The sequence below is a fragment of the Leuciscus leuciscus genome (genome assembly GCF_965113295.1).
Source record: "Leuciscus leuciscus genome assembly, chromosome: 13".
Taxonomy (NCBI): Eukaryota; Metazoa; Chordata; class Actinopteri; order Cypriniformes; family Leuciscidae; genus Leuciscus; species Leuciscus leuciscus.
This window is the reverse complement of record NC_138737.1, coordinates 2,210,999-2,229,851: the sequence shown is the minus strand read 5'-3', so window position 1 is coordinate 2,229,851 and position 18,853 is coordinate 2,210,999. Positions and strand designations below refer to the sequence as shown.

General features: G+C 40.5%; 1 protein-coding gene across 1 annotated transcript; it reads left to right on the top strand.

The window, feature by feature from the left end:
* The first annotated feature begins 145 nt into the window (after positions 1 to 145).
* Positions 146 to 18,148, top strand: vdac3 (voltage-dependent anion channel 3). Its single transcript, XM_082188921.1, has 10 exons — positions 146 to 233; positions 2,623 to 2,710; positions 4,930 to 5,001; positions 11,948 to 11,997; positions 13,393 to 13,545; positions 13,631 to 13,683; positions 14,432 to 14,659; positions 15,474 to 15,624; positions 15,713 to 15,770; positions 17,460 to 18,148. The coding sequence occupies exons 2-10, from the start codon at positions 2,626 to 2,628 to the stop codon at positions 17,549 to 17,551; spliced, it is 942 nt and encodes a 313-aa protein (XP_082045047.1). The 5' UTR covers positions 146 to 233; positions 2,623 to 2,625; the 3' UTR covers positions 17,552 to 18,148.
* The last annotated feature ends 705 nt before the right edge of the window (positions 18,149 to 18,853 follow it).

The following is an 18,853-nucleotide window of genomic DNA, read 5'->3' as shown; positions in this document are numbered from 1 at the left end:
ATTAATTCATTTAGAGAGAAATATCTGGAATATTATTGTTTTCCTAGAGAAATAAGATCTGCGAAATAAAGTTAAAAAATAATTTACGTTTACATAATCTAGGAGAAAGATGAAAACGCAGCGGACTGCGCATGCGCGGCTCACGCGCCTCCGTCGCGTTCTCCTTCAGTGTGTCCTCAGTCTCGCGCTGTAGTGCAGAAACACCGTCAGGCAAACCGACACGGCGAAACACGGTAGGGTTTACTGATTTACACTGAAACATTGCTCGATGCTCTGGAAAAACACAAGTGTTCAAAGACTCTTTTGTAATTCTGCCGAGAAATAATGAGCGCTGTTGTTATTTTGTGCACTGGAGCTGTGGTTAATGAGACAGTTCGGGTTCAGGGCCGCAGAGACGTCATGACACTATAATACTGATGATAATAAAATCACTGTTACACACATCTACGTTTTATTCCTAAAACACGCATTTTAATTCTCATACCGGACTATTACGCGTCTAATCTAAGTGGTTTGACATACAGTATGTCGGTGTTTCATCAAGGACACTGTGCTCGTGTAACTTTTTGATTTTGACGGTTAACGTTGTAAAATAACGGATTGTGTTGCGCGCGCAGCCTCTGAAATAACGTTCAGAATAAACTAATAAACCCGCTCATTAAAGCAGCAAACGCTCTCACTGATACTGATCATTGGTCTTTAAGATATCAAGCTGCTCCCGTTATTCGTTATCTGTTATCTGGGCGTTGTGCGTGCGTGCGTCGCGTCTATAATGCGCGATGGTTATGCAGCCTTGAGCGACTTTCTTTCTTTCTTTGTGTGTTTGGTGTCTGTTGGGAATCTTAATGATCCAAAAACATGATAAAATCCACTAAAACAGCCTCACATAGTCCATGTGTGTAAATGTGTGTATGTTGTGTATCGTGTTTTGCACGCATTGAACTCATTGTGACGTCTGCTATTGTTCTCTGCTCTGTCATTGTTTTCCTTTACATTATAAACTAGTTATTTTGTTAGTTAGGAGTTGTAAACGTCTTAACGATTATAATTGAATAATATGCAAATGTAAAAAAAAAAATATATATTATTATTATTTTGGGATAAAAACTCAATTAATTTGGTGTGAGTAAAAAACCAAAACTGATAGTCAAGCAGAACTCAATGTAAGCAATACAAAATGTGGTTTAAAGATGCCACCATAGCAGCTTTATGTTGTTTATGCATTAAAGAGTTTTATATAAATCGTATTTAATAGTATAGTATGTATGCATGTGTGTTTGAGTGGTTTGTTCCAGAATTATAGGGAAGGTGTCTAATGTACAGATGATATTTTTACAGACATTTGCACTTTTTTGCTTCATCGATTATTGATTCCGCTAATAAATGTCACCATCTGGTTTGTCTCTAGACTAGCACAGCACCCATCAACTCTGTTACATGCATTTAAAAAGTAACTTTGTTCACAGATAAAGTTACTTTTTTAACGTATTGCTGGCATAAATACCTTTTTTAACAGCTATTTATTCTCAGCTGAGCAGTGCATGAAATTGGAGTCATTTTTATTAAATTATGCATTGCAAGGGTTAGTTATTATTGTGGCATAAAAAAATCAATTCTGCACATTGGTTAACTTATATAATAATTTAAAAAAAATCCTCTGTATGTGAATCAGTCAAAACTTATGGATGTGCACAATAAACCAGCTTACCTTAAACCAACTTAAAGACATGCATGTTATAACCAGAATATGATTGCATAATAAAGACAGTAAGCTCTTCTTAACGCAGATGTTTTGCATGATTAATCATGTTTAGTGCTCTATACGGCACACGTACAGCTTTTGCTCTGGATTGTCATTGAGATTGTGTGTTTTCCCCATGAGCTGCGCTCGCTCTAATGGCCTCTGACGGAGGATGTTCAGTGGATGTGTTCTTGATTGATGACTGTCTGGCTCCAGGTTGAGACCATGCGAGATGTTTTAGTGATGAATGACGAATAGCAGGTTCAGCAGGTGGATTTTAAATGGCTTTTAAAGCTGCTCTGATTCAGTGTTTATTGTTCACTATAGCCGAGACAGCGGTGGTCCAATCAGCATGCAACAGTTACAGAGGTACTGGTCATGTGATCTCAACATGGCGACCGCCATTGGATCTAGAATAGATTTTTTTTTTTTAACGCTGATATGAGTTGTTCATGCAATGCATGCATTATTTATTTTAAACATATCTGATAAAAGTGCAATTTGTTGTTTCATAAGAAAGAACCGATGATGCATCCTGGTGTCAAAGTGTTCGGTTGTTGAGGAAAACATTTCCAATTTCGTAACGCCTCACGGCACATGCAGCAGCGGTGTCAGATGAGTCTATTTTTGGGAGTGTGTGTCTCGGGATCTGGGGGGAAGGAGTGGGACACGCTCTGTAAAGATTTCGTCTCAGGATCCCGTCCACCTGCGATCCCGCCCCTTTTCTCAAGGGCAGAGGTTGCCATGGCGGCCCCCTCTGTCACTGCAGTGGTTGCCATGGCGACGCCCTCGGCCTGACCTCACTGACCTTCGATCTGTCATGTAGGGAGTCGCCGCGCGGTGGTTTACGGTGTGTGTTTGATTGTGATCTCTGACCCCAGATCATGTCTGAGAAAGGACAGAAGCAGAGACAGACACAAGTGAAAGGAGGCAGTGAGTCCTGCCATCACTGCAAGCCCAACACATGCGGTGAGTGACGGATAGATGGTAGATAGATGGATAGATGGATATATGAATGGATCTATAGATAGATTGATAGATAGACGACTCATCAATCATGATGTAAAAAAAACAAAAATCTCGTTTACAGTCCTGCACTTATAATGCAAGAAGTCTATGGGGCAAAATACTGTATCGCCACAAGACTTACATGATGCTAGTGTGATAGAAATCACTTTACTAACCTTGTCTATGTCAGATATTTCTTCCCAACGTCTCTCATGACCTCGAAAAGCTGGTGTTTATGGTAATTCTGCTACGGAGAGCTCCACGCTCACAGGAATTACACCTGCAATGCATCTTTCATTTCACCCAGTCTGCTTTAATTCTGACTTAGACACTTTGGAGCTCAAATAAAACACATTTTTGTGCAAAATAATTAGTGTAATTGCTTTTTCAAAAATACGAGCTATGCAGTTTTGCTTAAAACCCTCTGGTACACACACACACCATACACTTCAGTTGTACTTGCATCACTGTAAACATGTTTTTTTGTTTTTTTTCTGTGGTAATAGACAATATACTGTGGAACGAACCTGTAGTGAACCCAGAGCTTTTGTTGTGTGTGTGTGTGTGTGTGTGTGTGTGTGTGTGTGTGTGTGTGTGATAGCACAGAAACACACTTTGCTGTAGTTGATGCTAGTCTGACGCCGCTCATGTCCTTCAGTGTAAAGCTCCTTGCATTATTCTCGTCCGAAATTTTCACACGTTAAAAAAATAAATACGACCTCACGTTGTCAATCACGTTTACACACACACACACACACACACACACACACACACACACTGCCTCTGAAACTTTCATCTGTCATAAAAAAAAAATCGCATCGGGTTCGATTTTCTGCGTTTTTCGTGCGTTTTGAAAATTCAGAGCAACCAAATGTCGAATACGAAAATTTCGGACTCGGTGTGCAAGGACCTTAAGTGTGTGTAATGATGAGTGTTAGCATGTGACATCAGCAGCTGATGCTAAAACGGTAAGAGCAAACGTTGCACAACACCTGTGCTAGCATGCAGCTTCTAGCGCCGTGCCTGTCCTAGCCGTGTGTGTGTGAGACTGAACCGTGTGTGTGTGTGTGTGTGTGTGTGTGTGTGAGACTGAACCATGTGTGTGTGTGTGTGAGACTGAACCGTGTGTGTGTGTGTGTGTGTGTGTGTGTGAGACTGAACCGTGTGTGTGTGTGAGACTGAACCGTGTGTGTGTGTGTGAGACTGAACCGTTTGTGTGTGTGTGTGTGTGTGTGTGTGTGAGACTGAACCGTGTGTGTGTGTGAGACTGAACCGTGTGTGTGTGTGTGTGAGACTGAACCGTGTGTGTGTGTGTGTGTGTGTGTGTGTGTGAGACTGAACCGTGTGTGTGTGTGTGAGACTGAACCGTCCGTGTGTGTGTGAGACTGAACCGTCCGTGTGTGTGTGAGACTGAACCGTCCGTGTGTGTGAGACTGAACCGTCCGTGTGTGTGTGTGTGAGACTGAACCGTGTGTGTGTGTGTGAGACTGAACCGTCCGTGTGTGTGAGACTGAACCGTCCGTGTGTGTGAGACTGAACCGTCCGTGTGTGTGAGACTGAACCGTCCGTGTGTGTGAGACTGAACCGTCCGTGTGTGTGAGACTGAACCGTCCGTGTGTGTGAGACTGAACCGTCCGTGTGTGTGAGACTGAACCGTCCGTGTGTGTGAGACTGAACCGTCCGTGTGTGTGAGACTGAACCGTGTGTGTGTGAGACTGAACCGTGTGTGTGTGTGAGACTGAACCGTGTGTGTGTGAGACTGAACCGTGTGTGTGTGTGAGACTGAACCGTGTGTGTGTGTGAGACTGAACCGTGTGTGTGTGTGTGAGACTGAACCGTGTGTGTGTGTGAGACTGAACCGTGTGTGTGTGTGAGACTGAACCGTGTGTGTGTGTGAGACTGAACCGTGTGTGTGTGAGATTGAACCGTGTGTGTGTGTGTGTGTGTGTGTGTGTGTGTGTGTGTGAGACTGAACCGTCCGTGTGTGTGTGAGAGACTGAACCGTGTGTGTGTGAGACTGAACCGTGTGTGAGTGAGATTGAACCGTGACTGAACCGTGTGCTGCTGCTGGTAGTTGTAGACCGTTGTAAACATGTTGCACAACTTCTCGTGCATGATGTCACACGGCTGGTGACTCTAAAGACTTGGTTTAAAGTGTCTTCTTGTCTCTTTCTGTCCAGCAAACATGGCCGTCCCTCCTGCATACGCTGACCTTGGCAAATCTGCCAAAGATATCTTCAGCAAAGGATATGGTGAGTGACAACCACAGACATCAACACAAACTATTCATTTTTTAATAGTATGTACAGTATATGGAGCAGCTAATATATACACTATATATATATAATATACAGTATATATCATATATGTGACCCTGGATCATGTCACCAGTCTCGAGTCGCACGGGGATATTTGTGGCAATAGCCACAAAATGATTGTGAAACAGAGTCAAAATGATTGATTTTTCTTTTATGCCAAAAATCATTAGGATATTAAAGGTCCCCTATTATGCCCCTTTTCACAAGATGTAAAATAAGTCTCTGATGTCCCCAGAGTGTGTATGTGAAGTTTTAGCTCAAAATATCCAACAATTTTTTACAGCATGTTTAAATTGTCATTTTTTGGGGCTCAGAAAAACGCGCTGTTTTAGTGTGTGCCCTTTAAATGCAAATAAGCTGCTGCTGCACGACACAGGGGGCGGAGCTTCATGAGCTCGCGCTCAGTCTCTCAGGACAATTTCATCTCACGGAATGATGATAATAATATCAGAAACTCTCAGTAACGGTGTTCATTTCGACCCGGAGTCGGAAAATAATGCCTACAGAGTCTGTATAGAGATGGAACAGGTATAGTTTAGTTGTTTAATTACGGTTATAACGTATTTGTCATCTGCTTGTATGTATCCACTATTAATAGCCTACAAGTCTGCTGTTTCGGACCAGGTCCGAATGATGATCAAACATACTGATGAGTAGGGTTGGGTATTGGTTGGGTTTTATCCGATACCAGTACCTACTCGGTATTTTTCAAACGGTTCCGGTGCTTAAACGGTTCTTAAACCGGTACTTAAGAAAACGAAACCGCACACACTTTATCAAAAAAATAATACCTGTGTGTGTTTTCTGAAAAAGATTTTCTGATTTCTGATTAAATTAAAAATTGTGCCGTTTAAAAGGCTACTGATGTAGCCGAAAACACTTAAGTTAAGATCAACATTTTGTCTTCTCATATTATTTATATATATTATATATATATTATATATTATAGACTTTTGCAAAACAGAGAAATATCTGACACTGAGCAGAAATATTTAACACGCATAGTATAGCCTCATATAAATATACTTGATATACTTCATACTTGATATGCAAGATTTGCAGTTGGCATTAAAATACTGGACTTACCCGAAGAGGAACACTGCAGCTGAACTTGAACTTTAGTCAAGAGTGTCAGAGGTTTTGGGTTCTAATCCGCATTCGTAGTTTATTTTTATTTTATTTTTTTAAACCGATTATGCTCATCAGTGGTTGTATATCAAGCAGGGACACTTTGTGTGCATTATATTTTGTGATTTCACCAGAACGGATAGATATGAGGCGCCGTCTAGGGCTTAAATCGAACTTCATTCACGCACACATAAAACGCTTGCATATACTAAGTAGTCGCACATACATGTATACTGCTGAATGCTCCAACTATATGAAATGCACAACGTCACATCTAAAGTCGCTCACGCACACACACACAAACTCTACACACACGAGACGCGCGGAACTCTCCGCGCACATACTCATCTGAGACACGAGCACACACAAACTCTCCGCGCACATACTCATCTGAGACGCGAGCACACACACACACACATACACAAACTCGCGCACATACTCATCTGAGACGCGAGCACGCACACACAAACTCTCCGCGCACATACTCATCTGAGACACGAGCACACACACACACAAACTCTCCGCGCACATACTCATCTGAGACGCGAGCACACACACACATACACACAAACTCGCGCACATACTCATCTGAGACGCGAGCACGCACACACAAACTCTCCGCGCACATACTCATCTGAGACGCGAGCACGCACACACACACAAACTCTCCGCACACATACTCATCTGAGACGCGAGCACACACACACACACACACACACACACAAACTCGCGCACATACTCATCTGAGACGCGAGCACGCACACACACACAAACTCTCCGCACACATACTCATATAGACGGCACCTCATAAATAGATCGATCTCTGCAACGTATTGAAGCGCGCGCCCGTGTGAAGAAAGTGCGGTGTGCGCGAGCCACAAGAGAAAACACTGTATCCGCGCCACTGATCGCAGCGGCAACGAGCACTTTGATCACTTGATTTAAAAAACACATTTCAGCGCTAGATCGTCTCTTATTTAACAAACGAACTAAATGAATGCTCTGCTGGTTAACTGGAGATGTTTTGTTATTGGATCATTCGTGCTGTGAGATGTTTTACAGGGGGCGGTGAAAAAAGTCAGGCACCGAAAGTTTCGTTCTTATTCAGTCTCGTTACTACCGTTTACGTCGGAAACGGTTCCCTATTGGAACCGGGTTTCGGTACCCAACCCTACTGATGAGTATAATAAAGTTTATTGTACATCACACAAAAGATGAAGCGTCAGTTTTACTTCAGAAAATCACCGTAAGAGCTGAGTAAACACAGTAAGTTATAAGAAGTGCGCAAGTACATAAACGAATTTCGGTGGAGTTGAGGGAGCATTTTCTTTAAAAACAAAATAATTCCACCTCGTCTTCAGCGGCTGCCTCAGATTTCGGGAGTAAATAGAGAGAGAGCTATGTGGATTAATACATCCAGCCACACAACCAGGCACGTGCACACATAGACATCAAAGGGGGCTTGAGCACCTGCCCTTTTTATTCCTGGAGAGAAGGTGCCCTTTTTTCTGGGGTGCTTTTTTTTTATTTTTGAAAAATAATATATATTCCTGTTTGCGCACAGCTTCCCTGTCAAACAAATATATTTATTGAAGAATAGTATATCTAAATATCAGGTCAGGAGTTCTGAAGCGCTCCCTCTCTCTCTCTCTCTCTCCCCCCCCCTGCGTCTTTGCGCAGCGGCGCACATCATACACACACACACACACACACACACACACACCTGCAGGCAGCAGCAGCCCCCCCCCAGCAGTGTTTTTCTTGGCTTGTGCTGAGGTGAGTGGCGCTGGCTTTGAACAAAAGATTAAACTACCAGTGCCTCGAAATTCGAGGCACTGGTCGAGGCTCGAATTTACTGCTGATTAGCCAAAGACAAATATAGTTAAAGCCCATGTTGCAGGTTAGAGTACCCAGTAAGCCAATGTATAGAAAAATAATGTAGGAACTAGATTTAAATATAAACATATACTTATAAAGCGCTATTTAGGCTTCTGGAGTCGTTTTTGTGAGAAAATTTTACTTCCGCATTTGAAAACCGCCGAACCGGAAGTGACGTAACCTGAGGGAGAGCGGTCAAAGTAAACAATAGGAAAGCAATGGATCGCAATGACAGCTCGGAAAGCTGGGGGAATTGTAGCCTAAATGTTTACTCGTATGATATATATAATTCATATAATTGATATATATTGTGATATCATATAATTATGAGCCTGATATGAAGCCAAGTGAGCAGGACAGGCCAGGGTTAGACAGAACAACGGTGAGTTGTGGTGTGAGGAGAACAGGGCGAGAGAACAGCCGACGATATGTACAACACTATGCTCAGATCACAATACTGTACAGATTATCATCATGTATCAGGCAATAGCAAAGCTAGTATTTAGACCCTTACCTGCATGTGTTGTGTGTGTCAGCCATTAGGAGACAGTTTCCAGAGGAAGAGGGACTTTATAAAGGCTTTGAATTGACCCATTTGGTGACGATGAAAAAAAATGATCACAATCACAACTGTCTTACTGTATAAAAACTTTATATGTAGAAACAGCCAGCACAAACATTAAAGTCGGTTTGTACAGATTGAAAATTAATTATAGAACATAATATATTATATTTATAATAATAATAATAATAAGTGTCGGCTGCAGACTAATAACAAACACATAAATGCATTACATTACAAGTTTATGTAAGATATGTTAATGAATTAAATTAAGACAGGCACATTTTGTAAAACAGATGTACAATAAGTGATCTCTGACGGATCCGTGAGCGTCATGTTTCCCACTGGCGGCCGAACCACATGCTGACGGCGGACCGTCACCGGGCGACCCGATGAATAAGCTGGGACAGTGTGCACATATCGCCGGGATTATAATCATCCGGTCTATAGTGAATGCCACAAAGTAGAAACAGAAGTGAAGTCCCGTCTCTTACCCTGCACAGAACGCTCACAGGCACGGAAGATTCAGTATTCTGATGCTTGGTTGTGTGAAGCTAAAAAGTTATTTTGCTTGTGAAACAAAAAGTATTTAAACAATTAATTTTAATCATGCCTGCAGGGCCAGGCAGCATAATGCCCAAAAAAAAAAGGATACAGAAAAGGAAGGAGAAGGAGCGCCAGGAAACAGCCAAGAGTAGCAAATCGCTAAATGCATGGTTACAACCAGGTACCAGAAGCAAAACCCAAGAGAGAACAGATAACTCAGATGTTGAAAGTGTTACACCTGAGAGAGCAGTTGAAATCTCTAATAATAATTTTATTAAGTTGCTGTATTTTTGTATTTTGTCAATCATTTTTGCAGTGATTTTTTTCAGTAAAGTTAACAAAATAGCAGCAACAGCCCTCTTCAGTTTAGAGTGAATATTTGTGTTGATTTTAAAGTGTTATGTATTCTGATAACACCAAAATAATTAAAATGATGTAGTGCCTTGTGCAAAAATAAACAAATTATTAGTAAAACACGCCCCTCTGCTTGATGCAGTTATTTAGGTTATTCTAAATATATACTTGAAACTAGTAGCATAGAAAATGTTTTCAAAACATGCACATTGTGGAATGGTTTCCTTTGCTGCTCTATAAACCTAGTGAATACTAAGGAGACCATGGTTTCTGTGTGAACTGATTATTTTGTAGACATCTTTTGAAAATGAAACAATTGCGTGAGTTTGAGGAAGATAAAATTAATTAACTTTTTTAATAAATTTTTTAAAAAGGAAGTCAGAGTTGCGTTAATATATATATACTTTTTTGTTTAAAAAAAGAAAAGAAATACGTAATTATGAGAAGTGCCCTTTATTTCACTTGAGCCCCTGCCCCTCAAAATGTCTGTGCACGTCCCTGCACACAACACCTACAACGCTTGGGAGACATTCTCGTCAGTGCAGCAGCTGTGAACTCCATCAGGGCGGGTCTATGTTGAAACGGCAGTGTCTGTCAACACTCGTGGGCGGGGCCTGTGCTGTAGTGACGTCACTAAAACAGCATTCTGAAAACAGGTCGTTGGGAGACACTGCTGATGATTTATGGGGATTAATAAAAAAGGAGTGAGTGGATTTTTATCACTATTGGGTGGTTGTGTACACACACTGCCAACACACATTTATGTCCAAACAGCATGCAAAAGTGAATTTTGCATAATAGGGGACCTTTAAGTAAAGATCATGTTCCATGAAGATATTTTGTAAATTTCCTACCGTAAATATATCTGATGATATACGTCTGATGAAGAGCCTGCGTGCTCGAAACGTAACATACGCTATGCGATAGCTGTCTTGAAAATAAATATTTTTGATAATTTTGGAGCTTAGGTGTTGCCGACTTTATATTTTCTACTTGTTGGTTTCTTAGTCGAGCACCCTTTTGAGACTGATGTGCGTGCTTTTGTTTCATTTTTCTCTACCGTAAATATATAAAACATTTGTTTTTGTGAGTGAATGCTGCACAATCATGAACATAAATGAACAACTTTAAAGGAGATTTTCTCAATGTTTCGATTTTTTTGCACCCTCAGATTCCAGATTTTCAATAGTTGTATCTCGGCCAAATATTGTCCTATCATAACAAACCACACATCAATGGAAAGCTTATTTATTCAGCTTTTGGATGATGTATAAATCTCAATTTAAAAAAAAATTACCCATGTGACTGGTTTTGTGGTCCAGGGTCACATATACAGAATGAATGCAGTTATATTTCTGTAGATGTTTGCAGCTGCTCATTGTAATATGATATTACTAACACGACAGAATCAATACTGCCCTCTGACAGATGGGTTCATGTCAAGGGTTAAACGACAGGAAAGAGTTCTAGAAGAAATAGACCGTCTCGTTTCCTTCCCTGAGACTCATGGGAATCATAATAACACTCTCTGGAAACATTGACTTCCACACAGATTGAGAGGATCTTTATAGATTACATTTGAGCATTTAGATTCGATTAGACAAAAATTAGCTCAAAATCAATATTATTATTGTTAGTCATTATCTGATGGATGAGCCAGGATTATATATTTTCATTTTAAGATTCTCAGCTTTATGCATTTAGTTGACTTAGATGTTTTTTTTTATTCAATGCCACAAGAACAAGAGGGATTGTAGATAGTCACATAAGTACATTTAACATTTTAAGATTTTTAAGGAACTTAATATTTTTGTTCATCAAGGATGCATGAAATTGATTAAAAGTGACAGTAAAGACATTTATAATGTTACAAAAAATTATATTTCAAATAAATGCTGTTCTTTTGTACTTTCTATTCATCAAAGAATCCTGAAAAATAAAATGTAATAAAAATAAAAATAAAAACCCACCTTTGTACATTTGTACCTACACTCAGACAAGATAAGAATATTTCTGACTTCAGTTTTGTCCACTGGCTGACTCTCATAGTTTGTGGCTGTTTCATATTTTGCTGCTGTTGTGATGTTTTCTCCCAAAATATGATTTAATTTTTCTGAATTTGGTAATGGCATAAAATCTCTCTCTCTCTCTCTCTCTCTCTCTCTCTCTCTCTCTCTCTCTCTCTCTCTCTCTCTCTCTCTCTCTCTCTCTCTCTCTCTCTCTCTCTCTCTCAATCTCTCTCTCTCAATCTCTCTCTCTCAATCTCTCTCTCTCTCTCTCTCAATCTCTCTCTCTCTCTCTCAATCTCTCTCTCTCTCTCAATCTCTCTGTCTCTCTCTCTCTCTCTCTCTCTCTCTCTCTCTCTCTCTCTCTCTCTCTCTCTCTCTCTCTCTCTCTCTCTCTCTCTCTCAGGCTTTGGAACCGTTAAGCTGGACCTGAAGACCAAGTCTCAGAGTGGAGTTGTGAGTTGCTCTTTTCTCTCTGTTTCTAACAGACTAAATGCACAGGTGTAGACGGCACATGACTGATGATCATGGTGAATGTCGAAGTATCGTGGCTCTGTCCTCTGATATCTTCACTGTGTGCTTTTATGCAAGAGTTATTTTCCTCGTCACTCTTGCTCTTTTTTTAAACTCAGTTCATGTTTACTTATGAACATCCTCTTCCTGTAAGAAAACATCTTTCAGGCGTTCAGCGTGTTGATTCAGTGAGAGTTGCAGATGTGTGTGTGTGCGAGAGTGTGTGTGTGCGAGAGTGTGTGTGCGAGAGTGTGTGTGCGAGAGTGTGTGTGCGAGGTGTGTGTGCGAGGTGTGTGCGCGAGGTGTGTGCGCGAGGTGTGTGCGCGAGGTGTGTGCGCGAGGTGTGTGCGCGAGGTGTGTGCGCGAGGTGTGTGCGAGAGTGTGTGCGCGAGAGTGTGAGTCTGTGTGTGTGAGTCTGTGTGTGTGAGTCTGTGTGCGTGAGAGTCTGTGTGCGTGAGAGTCTGTGTGCGTGAGAGTCTGTGTGCGTGAGAGTCTGTGTGCGTGAGAGTCTGTGTGCGTGAGAGTCTGTGTGCGTGAGAGTCTGTGTGCGTGAGAGTCTGTGTGCGTGAGAGTCTGTGTGCGTGAGAGTCTGTGTGCGTGAGAGTCTGTGTGCGTGAGAGTCTGTGTGCGTGAGAGTGTGAGTGTGAGTGTGCGTGTGAGTGTGCGAGAGTGTGAATGTGTTAGTGTCTGTGTGTGTGTGTGTGTGTGTGTGGCTCCTGTGTCTCTTTAATTCCACATAAATCTGAATAATTGCGTCTGTATGTGTTTCCTAACCTGCTTCTTTCTGTCTTTCTTGCTCTCTGTATCGGACGCCGGTGTCAGATGGTAAGACTGAGATGTTTTACAAGAGGATGTGAATCTGTTTCTATTGTGTCTCTATCAGCGGCTCCAGCTAATTCTGTTCTTCACTAATGTTGGGAAAGTCTTGACAGTTCTCTGTGAGAACAATGTTAACTTACAATCCCTCATTGAGCAGAATATTCCCATAATTCAGTTTAAACCAGTTAACCGTGAAATGCTCAACTTTTTAACACTATTTCCTGTTTACAAATGTGCATCGAGGAAGATAAACGTCATATTAAGCTGTAGTCTATGTAAAGCTTGTGTCCGACTACCAAAGTCTTGCATTAAAAACAAATTGTGCAACAAAATACTGAGTTAAAAACTAACTTGTGAAACTTCATGAGCCCAACCCTCCTCATCCAATCCTTTCTTCAGTTCCTATTAATCTGTGAATCCCTCCTCTTCCTCTCTCCCACAGTTCTGCATCTCCTTCTATTGTTCTTCCTCTCTTTCCCTGCATCCTTTCACCTCCTGTGTTTCCCTCTCGTTTCTCAGGAGTTTTCCACCGGCGGCTCCAGTAACACAGACACCGGAAAGGCGGCTGGAAACCTGGAGACCAAGTACAAAGTGAAGGATCTGGGCTTGAGTTTGAACCAGAAGTGGAACACGGATAATGTCCTGACATCCGAAGTGACTCTGGAAGATCAGGTGAGTCCAGTCGGGATTTCTAACACACATGCGTAAACAGTTTAAATGAGTGTGTGATGCAGTATCTTGTCTTGTTTCTGTGAAGCTGGCCAACGGTCTGAAGCTGGGACTGGAAACTTCGTTTGTGCCCAACACTGGGTACGTGAACTCTCTCCAGATAGAGTTTACTTGAATAAATAAGTGACTTTTTCTTTAATAAAAGTATCATTTTGTTGATTTTGGATTATGCATTTTGAAATGTGACAGTTGTGAATTGTGTTCACATTTTCAATATTTATAACGACGTTCTGAATATTAATTTAAGATTATGAGAATGAATTATATTTAGTTGTTCGTATATTTTTTAAATGACAAAACTGAGCCTAAAGACAAAAGAAAAAATATAGAATTAAAATTTTCAAAGCCAAATTCTCAGTATTATTATTTTATTTTTTAATAATATTAAATACATTCTCATATATATATATATATATATATATATATATATATATATATATATATATATATATACATACACACATACACAGAATATATATATATATATATATATATATATAATTTATATTTTTCATACATTACCATAATTCAGTTTAAACCCAAATATTCAGTACTTTAATGAAATGAAATTAACAATTAAATGAACAATAAATGTATATATACAATTATTAAATATATATTAAGTAATTGTTAATTTCATTTATTTTTATATGTATATATTTTTTTAAATTATAATTAATAATATAAAATCAAAAAAAGTTATTTATTTATTTATTTCTATTTTTCCCATGTTAAAATTCATTCATTTCAATCCAGTGAAAACTGTTAGTCTCAGTGAACTGCTCCCAGTAAGTGTTGAACACTGTCACCCTCTCTCGGACCTCTTCAGGAAGAAGAGCGCTAAGCTGAAGACAGGATACAAGCGTGATTTCATGAACGCAGGATGTGATCTAGATTTCGACCTGGCCGGCCCCACGGTTCACGCCGCCGCGGTTCTGGGTTACGAAGGCTGGCTGGCCGGTTACCAGATGGCCTTCGACACGGCCAAGTCCAAACTCGTCCAGAACAACTTCGCTTTGGGCTACAAGGCAGGAGACTTCCAGCTACACACCAATGTGTGAGGACACACTTCTGTTTAGACGGCGGGACTTATTACGCCATATTGCACGACACCTTGCATTTTCTCCCATTCATAAGTAATAGGAGTGAAGTTTATACATCTAAAGTCTTTGGTTTGAGTCAGAAATCTCCACTTCAGCAGCTTTACAAACTTTAGTTTTATTCATTTAAATAATTCATTTTTTTTTTACATTTTATTTGAAAGAGTGTTTAAAAGAGATATCTAAAATCCCCTCTGATATGTCACTGAAATAAAACAATAAGTTTGAACATGGCTTTATTGAGATTCTCTTCTGTATTTAATTAGAATAATGCCTTGTTTGTACATACAATTTCACAAAACCTTTTATACAAAACAATTATCTTAATGTACTGTGATTAATCACCCGGGGAAAGTAAAATATATATATTAGTTAATTTTTACTCTTATTTAAACTCTGAAAAAGTATCCTGTTATTTTTAATAATGATTATAGTTTTTATAAATAGTTTGAATAAATTAAAATTTTCCAGCAAAGGTTTGGTAATTTTGTTGTGTTTGTCAATTTTATTCATTTTTTATTTAATAAAAAGTTCATTTTAGTACATTGTTAAACTAAATGAAAATAAGAAATGTTCCCGTGTTAACTAGCTGAAACAAAATGCTCACATTTTTTCTTAATATTTTATTTCATTAATATATATATATTTTTAATGGTTTAGTTTTTCTTTACTATAGTAACCCTGGCTCGTAGTGCCAATGAGACGTGATTGACAAACAGTATTTATTCTCCTGAAAGTAATGGTGTGTGTGTGTGTGCGTGTGTGTTGCAGTAATGATGGCACAGAGTTCGGCGGCTCCATCTATCAGAAGGTGAACGGTCAGCTGGAGACGGCAGTGAATCTGGCCTGGACCGCGGGCAGTAACAACACACGCTTCGGCATCGCCGCCAAATACCAGCTAGACAAAGACTCCTCCATCGCTGTGAGTCTACAGAACACCCTCCTGTCACTGTCCTTCCAAAACTGACAAACATTACTGACGCTTGATGCCAATATGTGTCTCTCTTCAGGCCAAAGTGAATAACGCTAGTCTGGTTGGAGTAGGATACACACAGAGCCTTCGGCCAGGTAACCAAACACTTTTATTTTTGTTTAAAAATCAGGCATTAAAGATGCCATATTATGTCTTTTACAAAGGCTTGATTTTGTTTTTGGGCTCTTCTGGAATATGTTTTCATGCTTGAATGACCTGGTGAGGGAAAGAACTACAATCCCATGAAGCATTGCGAACAGCAATATATATATATATTTCAGAAGAGCGTAGGGAGATCGACTTTGTTATTCGCAGTGCTTGATGGGAGTGGGCGGAGCTAAAGAGCTATTTTGCTTTTTTTTTGCTTTTTTCGACTCTCTGATTGGAGGAATTTTCTCTACAGCATCATGGGTAATGTAGTTTTCACCAGAAATTCCACTGTTGAACAATATTATTTTAAAAACAAGCTGAAATAACAGGCTGACGGCTTCAGCAGAGGCAAATACCACTGATTAACAACCTCGTCGCTCACAGTAGGGCTGTCTTTAAAGGTTCAGAAGTTATTGTTCAAAATCAAATTCATTATGGATAAAATGAGTTTTTATTTCCGGAAATCGACTGTTGACCTTTATGAAGCCCCTCCTTCTGAAAAGCACACTGTGCTCTGATTGGTCGGCTGGAGCAGTGTGTTGTGATTGGTCGAGCGCTTCGAGTGTGTTTGGGAAATGCCCCGCCCCTTACATAACCACCAGTTTAACACACTACTAACTAACTCAACCAGGCCCCGCCCCTTTATTCTGCGTATGAATTATTATAATGAGGAATATTGTGACGTGTTCGTTCCCGGAAGAAACTCAAGACTACAATGGAGGCGTTTCAGGAGTTCAGAAACACTGACACTTACCCCTTTTCCACCAACAAGAACCGGGTGCTGGTTCAGAGCTAGAGCTATTGCCAGTTCGGAGTTGGTTCGACTGACGAACCGGTTTGCGTTTCCACCGGCCAGAGAGCCACAACAGAGCTATATCTTACGTCACTGCATACGTATCATGTTGCCCAGCAACGCTATGCGGCAGCGCCAAACACAAACACACCAGACTTGTTCGAGATGCATCGGCTTCTCGCAGAACGATCAGCACATGAAATCAAAGCACTGCGAAAGCGATCAAAAAGCACAAGGAGTCGTATGATCTCCAAACACTCCCGCAGCTCTGATCGGTCCACGCTGCTCCGATGCATCTCGAACAAGGCATCAACAATAATAACTTAGACGTTGCGTTACTATGGATGCTCATGGGTTTGCGAAAATAAATCGGCATCCAAACACGGCGAATCCAACGTGTTCGTGCAGCTCGCCGTAACTTACATAGACGGATATTATAATCGAGCAGCTATTAGCTCGACTAGCTGCTATTTAAAAATGGCGGTCACAAGTTTCTCTTCAGTCTTGTTGGCCACGGTAACCCCGCCCCCAGCCTCTGACGCAAGCGGTTCTTTCTTGGCTCCGTTCTAGACCCTGCAATGATTTGGTGCTACTTAAGAACCAGTTTTACTGGTTCGGAGCTGGTGCTTTGGCGGTGGAAAAACAAAGAACCGATTTGAAACTAGGCTCTGGCTCCGAACCAGCACCAGCTCTGCCTTGGTGGAAAAGGGGTAACTGATATAGAGAAGAACTCAAACAGCAACATTACACACTAAAGACAGATGTAAAAAGCATAATACGTCCTCTTTAAATCTTTAATAAATGCCGATGAAGCATAATGAATGTGTTGTATCTTCTGCAGGTGTGAAGCTCACTCTATCTGCTCTGATCGACGCCAAGAACTTCAACGCCGGAGGACACAAGGTGGGCATGGGCTTCGAGCTGGAGGTGTAACGACGGACGGACAGAAGCAGAGAGGCATCAACGGAAAGAAAAGAAACACGGGAAGCTGACAGCACAACTTCAGCGCATGCAAAAACACACTTTCCCCCTGTAATTCCTGGTTAACTAATCTGGCCTTAAACCCTCTAGAACCTCAACCAATCAGAAACAGGATCACCAGTCACATGATTTCTGTCCACACCAATCCTCCATGTGACAACATATCATAGCAATTATTAACGTTACACACGTTGCACCATATCATTTGTTGTTTTTAAATTGAACTAGATAAATCTCCTAATTGTTTTTAGTTTCTGAACCGTCACACAGGAGCTGATGTGTCTGTAGTGCTTATAGTTAAAGGGTTTAATGGTACTCTCTGAATGTCAAGCCCCTCTCACTCACATTCGTCCACTTTCATTGCCAAACACATATTTATCACACACAAGATGGCTGTCTATGTTTGTGGGCTGGAGTTATTAGAGGACGCTCCATGACCTTCTCTGTATTTCTTGTTTTTATTCCCATTAAAAAACTGATTTATGTTAAAAGCAGAGGACTAGAAGAAACCGATGTTGTGGAAATTAATAAAGAGGAACGTTGACTGAATTAACTTCATTCTCATTTGCTTTTCATCCTTGTTAGAAGTATTAAAAGATGTAATGTTTAAAAACAAACACAAAATTCTTGGATACACCAATGTATTTAAAATTTTTTAAATAACTACACCAGGGTTAGTAAAGTTAACTAAAACCATAGAAGACTTGAACTGAAATTAAATAAAATATAAAAACAAACTATTTCAGCCACATTTTCAATTGGTTTAACTTGACATATAGCCTGGGAAAACCCAGACAAACTTCCGGCAAATTTAGATTTGCTCTGCAAGTAAGTCTGGCAAAGAGCTCATTCAAGCCGATTTCTAATCCGTCCAAATCGAGGCACCAATCAGAAACGTTGAGGCGGGCTTTACACGATGACGATCGCTCTGATTGGTTTTAGGTCTATCCAATTGCGCCCAGAGGCATTTGAGCGACGTCCGTTGGTGAAGCGCACCAACTTTTAAATGCATTATTATGAGGACAGTCTCCATGAAAGACCCACTGGCAGATGAACGTGCTGCTACATTTCTCTCCGAAACGGTAGGAAATTAAATTAGATTTAATAGAGGATTTTAACTGTGACAAGATGATTGACAAGGGCAGTTTACGTGACCGGATGCACGCGACAGATCCGTCCGATAAAGATGACGAAGTAGTATGTCCCAAAGCTTGCCTACTTTTTTGCTACACATTCAAAAGTAAATACCTTTTC

Bases quoted from the DNA above. Each gene is read 5' to 3' on its own strand.
- vdac3 (XM_082188921.1), top strand. From the start codon at position 2,626: ATGTCTGAGAAAGGACAGAAGCAGAGACAGACACAAGTGAAAGGAGGC. The intron at 14,660-15,473 runs GTGAGGACACAC...TGTGTGTTGCAG, and splicing joins TTCCAGCTACACACCAATGT to TAATGATGGCACAGAGTTCG. The intron at 15,771-17,459 runs GTAACCAAACAC...TATCTTCTGCAG, and splicing joins CACACAGAGCCTTCGGCCAG to GTGTGAAGCTCACTCTATCT.